This window comes from Propithecus coquereli, unplaced genomic scaffold (assembly GCF_000956105.1).
Source record: "Propithecus coquereli isolate 6110/MARCELLA unplaced genomic scaffold, Pcoq_1.0 Scaffold170, whole genome shotgun sequence".
NCBI classification, from domain to species: Eukaryota; Metazoa; Chordata; class Mammalia; order Primates; family Indriidae; genus Propithecus; species Propithecus coquereli.
In genome coordinates, this window is record NW_012141636.1 from 6,966,514 (window position 1) to 6,973,249 (window position 6,736).

Consider the following 6,736-nt stretch of genomic DNA (forward strand, 5'->3'; position numbering starts at 1 on the left):
GCCTAATGATGCATTTCCTACAACTTATTCCTGTCACTAAAGGACACATGACTGTAAAGAATGTCTATTCTGTTCCTAAGACTGAGTGGAAAATTCCATGTAAAATAGATATTTTCCTCCTAAAGGTGAATGAATGTGTAGGATTTACTAGATCTTCAAGAGGGAGATCTTGGACTGACATGTGCATTGTAACAAACCAGGTCTGTCCATGATGTTCACACTCTGTTCTTCATTAGACCATTAAGTTGGAAACACACATTTGATATTTTCAGAACTCCACCCAATAGATTCACAAAGCAAGGGAAAATCACCAAATATGTATTTTAGATAATGGGCCACAAGAGATGATTTCAACTTAAATAAAGTGGACCAAAAACATTTTGCATTACACTTTTAATAACAGTGAAATAAAGTTATGTTAAAGTAGATTAAACTTAGAGGACAGTAAAGTGTGATTGATTTGCTTCAGCTGAGTAGGGCTCCCCAGCACATGGAGTTCACAGATTTGCAGTCAGGTTCCTGACTCATCCCTGCTCATCTGTGGCCAATGAGAAAGAAGGGCCTGACAGGGAAAGAGAAGGAGCCAGCAGGGTATTTCCATATGAGGGAACTCTTTGCAATGTTCAAAAAACTCACACTTCCACTCTCCAAATCAAGAAACACACCAACCCGGCCCAGAGGTTTCTCGACATAGTGAGGAACCATGGGGGAGGTGGTGAAGAGAGTGTTGTGATTATCCTCCTTCACACATAAAAGTAGAAATATGTCCTTAGATTTCAACAATGTGCCATTCTTCTTTATCCAGGAATCTTTACAGACTCCTAGAGCCCAATCTCTAGAGTTGTCTACATCCAGCTCCCAGTAGTGTCTCCCAGAGGTGAAGCCCTGGACTCCCCTCATAGCAAAGTAGTTAGAGCCATCAGTATTCAAAGATGCATCTTGATAATCAGGTCTAAATATCAAGCTTCTCACATCATCAAACAGCCTGATATCGTGATTGGTTATTTCACTGTGGAAGTAAATCTCCACTGTGGAAAGAAGAGAACATTCTAGTCAAAATCAGTTTTTCAGTTAAATATATGAAATGAGAGCATTGACCTAGAATCTTACTGGAAAAAAACAGATTAAATTTCTATAAAAATTTATGCCTGGAAAAATACTGAATTCAAAGACTTTGAGAATATTTGCAGAAGTAAATACCTAACCCAAAGAAAACAATGCCTAAAAATTCAGAAATTATAAAGGGGAAGGAGGTGATGCCCACTTTGGTTGATAGCTTTTCCTGACACCTGAAAAACTGGAGTCTGTGCATTGCAGCCCAAGTCCACAACAATACAAGTTACCTCCACTACCCTTTCTCTTTTGGGGCAGAGAAGTGGGGGATGGGAGAATTTCTTAGCTCTAAATAGGAGGCTACTACCTTGCCAGAGATATTGTACTCTGCCAGTTAAGCTAGCAACTTGACACCTAAGATGAAGAAAAAATCTGAATATACGTTATTAGAAGTGATTTCCTTCTAAGCATTATCTGGCTTTTATGCCTGATTCAGGCCTAGTAATGTTTTTCCTGTCAGACTAAGCGTGGTCTATCAGGGAGTTCTATATAAAGCTTCATCAACTACCAAATCATTTTATTGTTGTTCATAAGTTTTCACTTTTTATGTTTAGTTACAGAAAATCATTCATGTCTTTTTAATTATATTAATTAAAGTGTGCATTACTACAAATTCAATTACTATGAAACTTTAACTGGAATATATTTAAAAATAAAAGACTAGCAATTCTACCACAATAATTAACTGCACTTAATTTGAAAGTGCATTGTCCTGAGTTAATAATCAGTTCTGTATGATTCATTGAACTCTCATTGTATCAGAAAATGGTTTTATGTTCCATGGAGTCTTTCTTTTGTGTGTTTTCTTTTTCTAAATAATTTATTACTGGGCTGAATCTCATTACCTCTCACCAGGTTTCATTTAGTTGTGTCCACAGGATGATAGTACAACCGTGACTATAAATGCCTATTCACAGGCTGTTCTCTTCTCAATGAAAGGTCATTGCAGAGGGAAAGCTGGCCCACAGGAAACCATTACTGAAGACACTGCATGGTGATCCCACCAATGGGCTGACACTCACCTCAGAAGCAGCTGAGCCTGTCCACCAGTCCAGTGATGGGAAATGCACTGAGCTCTGGATTCACAGGCTGGGGCATGTGCTTGTGCACGGACTCACTGCTGCAAGGAGGCAGGTTCAGTTAGTTAATCTGTCTGGTGTCTGTGTTTAAGTAATCACAATTTCCAACTGAGACTGCTTCATAAAATTCCATTTCTGACATTGCAGTGTACACAATCCTGGGATGGATTGTGGTATTTTTTTGGAAATATATCTTAGTCTTCTGTTTCCACCCTTGCCTCAAAAAATTTACTTGCCTCTTTCTTTTACCATCTGTAACTATGTGGTTTCTTTATCTGTGTATGTTTGTGACTCCAAATCGTAAAAACACAGGTGACTGTATTCTAGTAACATCTCCACTGAGCCCTTCAACACATAACCCCTGAGTCACATAGGCAGGCTGAGGAACACTAATTTGTGATACAAAGGCATAGAGAAAATATTAAACATAGCACACAAACACACACACTAGTGACTTAATTTGTTAATAAATTATGTTTTCACTTTGTGAGAAAACACTAGATCTATGCAATAGCTCCCCTGGTGCCCCGGCTCATGTTGAAGGTAAACATACCTTGTCAGTATTGCTCCCAAATCCTCCTATAAAGAAAAAAAAGAAAAGTTTAGACATCTTCAAATATTAGTTATTCTTCCCATCCAGGCTTTGGGTATGGGAAAGTTCAGAAAAGTACCAAAACTATCACCCCAACCTTCCTTATATTAATAAATGCTTTTTGGCTTCTTAGGAATGATCCCAGTAAAACACATACAGAATCAAAATTCTTGACAGATTCAGAACCATGAGTTGGAATGAAGAGAAACACATAGGCAGTGACTGCATTGCTGCAAACCACCACCCTCTGCAAGTGATCTTTCCCAGGGCTGTCCCCAAAGGGCAGCGTGCCTCAAATTAAGGGCATTTCAAACTTAAGACTTCCAAAAGGAGGAGGAAGTAGATGTTAGCTTTTCCCAAATTTCTATTCATTGCCCAATGGAAACAAAAATTAAATTTGCATGAGAATTTGTTCCATCCGGGTTTTTATAGGGGTCTACTGGGTAAGGCAGACTTTAGAAGGAAATATTTCTTGGGAAATTTACTTGCACAGTTCCATAAATCTTAGAGTTAATTGATAGGTTACCAGTTACAGTTTCTCTGTATTATACTTAAGTGGAAAGGAACCTCACCATAAATAAAAAGGATGAAGAAAAATGTCTTTGGTACTCAAGAATTAATGGAGGGCAAAGATGTAAATGTTAGCCAATATAAAATGTTTCAAGGCACTTCATCAGTTATTACCTGGAGCAGTTCCACATCTGGTTTATGACACATTTCCATCAGTGTCCTATATGTTTTTTTTAGTTGTTTCCTCTTTTCATCCATTTTGGCTTCACTTGTGTTAAGTTGCTGAAAAATCTCTTGGCTTTCCTGTTTCAGTCTCTCTATATGTTGTTTTTCTTCCTCTTGGAGAGCTGGAGGCAGCTTACTATACTCATCCCCAATCATCTTTGCCCATAGATCCACATAGTCCTGCAGGGACAGGGATTTCTCAGATCACATACATGAGCCGGCTTCATCCTCCTCCACTTAAACTTCATCAAGTTCTCTCTGAATCATCTTCTCTACTAATCAGCTACATGCGCCCTAATTCACGTCCTCCCATTTCTTAAGAGTCCACACATACATCGTGCTCCATCCTTCACTTATTTTCCATTCTTTATTAAAAATTTGAAGAGATAAACCAGCCCTTCCCTCAACATTCATGTAATTCATAAATTCTTAAACAACTGAAGAAAGCCTTTCAGGTTTAAAATATTTTATATATATCCTCGCAAATCTGAAATACCCCCTGAAAACAATTGAAATTTCTGATTCATTATTAAATCATTGTATGTGATGTATCTGATCTTTGTTACTAAATTAGTCTCTAATTTCAAACCTCCTTAATTCGCAGCCTCAATAATCAGTGTTAGCAGAAAAGCTGTCCATACATTATATTAAGGATAAAAACCTGTCACACAAAGGGTATTCTAGTAAAATGTTTAGCCAAGCCCTCAAACTGACTTCTATCCTGCTTTCTTTCTTCCTGCTATCTAAGATCACAGGCACTATAGTGCCTGTCATTCTAAGAACATTAATCCTTATGCCGTTGTGTCAATCTTCCCAATATTCATCTAGTCATTCTCTCACTCCCCCAGTCTCTTTTCCCCGATTTTTCTGCAGCTTTTCAGCATGTTCAATTTTCTGCTACTTGTACCTGCAGCATCATGTAGCTCCTGTGCTGTCAGAGTTTGCCATCACAGCCACACTTCTTTCTTTTTTTATTTCAGGGTATTATGAGGGTACAAACATTATAGTTACACTTTATATCTTTGTCTCACCCAAGCGAGGGTTAAAGGCATGCCCTTCCCCCCTACAATGCTCCCCATGTCCTTTAGTTGTGGATTTACCCCCCCCATCCCCCTAATCCCTAGAGAGTATTACTGCCATGTGAGAACCCTGGTGTTGATCAGTTAGAACCAATTTGATGGTGAGTACAAGTGGAGCCCATTCTTCTGATCTTGTGGTACCTCACTTTGGATAATGGGCTTAAGTTTAATCCAGGAAAGTATAAGAGGTGCTAGATCACTGTCATTTCTTATGATTGAGTAATATTCCATTGTAAACATATACCAAATTTTAATAATCCACTCATGGATTGACGGGCACTTGGGTTGTATCCACATCCTTGCAATAGTGAATTGTGCTGCCATAAACATTCGGGTGCAGATGTCTTTATCATAGAATGTTTTTTGCTCTTTTGGGTAGATGCCTAAGAGTGCTATTGCTGGATCGAATGGTATTTCTATTTTTAGCTCTTCGAGGTGTCTCTAAATTCTTTTCCACAGAGGTTGCACTAATTTGCAGTCCCACCAGCAGTATAAGAGTGTTTCTGTTTCTCCATGTCCTCGCCAGCATTTCTTGTTTTGGGATTTTTCGATAGAGGCCAATCTCACTGAGGTTAGATGGTATCTCATTGTGGTTTTAATTTGCATTTCTCTAATGATTAGAGATGTTGAGCATTTTTTATATGTTTGCTGGCAATTATTCTGTCTTCTTTTGAAAAGTTTCTGTTCATTTCCTTTGCCCATTTGTTAATGGAGTTGTTTGATTTTTTCTTGTTGATTTTTTTGAGTCCTAGATAGATTCTGGTTATCAGCTCTTTATCAGATGTGTAGAGAGCAAAAAAATAATTCACCATGACCAGGTGGGCTTTATTCCAGGCATATAAGGCTGGTTTAACATATACAAATCTATAAATGCAATCCTCCACACAAATAAAACAAGAACAAAGACCATATGATTCTTTCAATAGATTCAGAAAAAACATTTGACAAAGTCCAACACACCTTTATGATAAAAACCCTCATCAAAACAGGCACAGATGCCTCATTCCTTAAAATTATCAAGCCCATTTATGACAAACCCACTGCCAATACCATGTTGAATGGAGAAAAATTGAAACCATTCCCACTTAGAACTGGAATTAGACAAGGCTGCCCTCTATCTCTACTTCTATTCAACATAGTTCTCGAAATCCTCGCCACAGCAATTAGGCAAGAGAGGGGTATTAAGGGTGTCCAAATGGGGACAGATGAGATCAAACTCTTGATCTTTGCCGATGAGATGATATTATATCTAGAAAAACCCAAGGATTCCTCTAAGAAATTCCTAGAACTGATAAATGAATTCAGCAAAGTCTCAGGATACAAAATCAATACATACAAATTTGCGTCATTCATATACGCCAATAACAGTCAAGCAAAAGCTCAAATCAAAAACACAATTCCTTTTACAATAGCCTCAAAGAAAATTAAATATCTAGGAATATATTTAACAAAAGATATGAGAGACTTATACAGGGAGAACTATGAAACACTAAAAAAAGAAATTGTAGAAGATGTAAACAGATGGAAAAACCTACCTTGCTCATGGATTGGTAGAATCAATATTGTTAAAATGTCGATACTACCTAAAGTGATCTACAGAATTAATGCAATCCGTATCAAAATCCCATTATCATTCTTCACAGATCTGGAAAAAATAATTCTATGCTTTGCATGGAACCAGAAAAGACTTCATATAGCCAAAGCAATCTTAAGTAAAAAGAACAAACTGGGAGGTATCAGTCTACCAGACTTCAAGCTGTACTACCAGGCTATAGTAACTGAAACAGCATGGTACTGGCACAAGAATAGAGACATTGACCTCTGGAACAGGACTGAGAATCCAGAGATGAAACCATCTGCATATGGTAATCTAATCTTTGAAAAAGCTAAAAAAAATATACATGGGGGAAAAGAATCTCTTTTCAATAAATGTTGCTGGGAAAACTGGATAACTATATGCAGAAGAATGAAACTGGATCCCCCCCTCTCACCTCTCACAAAAATCAATTCAAGATGGATAACAGACTTAAACCTAGGCATGAAACCATATGGTAATCTAATCTTTGACAAAGCTGACAAAAACATACACTGGGGAAAAGAATCTCTTTTCAATAAATGGTGCTGGGAAAACTGGATAG

At 37.7% G+C, this 6,736-nt stretch overlaps 1 protein-coding gene across 1 annotated transcript in view; it reads right to left on the minus strand.

The window, feature by feature from the left end:
* Positions 1 to 534: 534 nt before the first annotated feature.
* Positions 535 to 6,736, minus strand: part of LOC105808231 (tripartite motif-containing protein 43-like) — an 11,393-nt gene continuing 5,191 nt past the window's right edge. Inside the window, 4 exon segments of the mRNA XM_012641796.1 lie at positions 535 to 1,028; positions 2,136 to 2,233; positions 2,746 to 2,768; positions 3,469 to 3,699. Coding sequence (XP_012497250.1) covers positions 535 to 1,028; positions 2,136 to 2,233; positions 2,746 to 2,768; positions 3,469 to 3,699 — 846 coding nt within the window.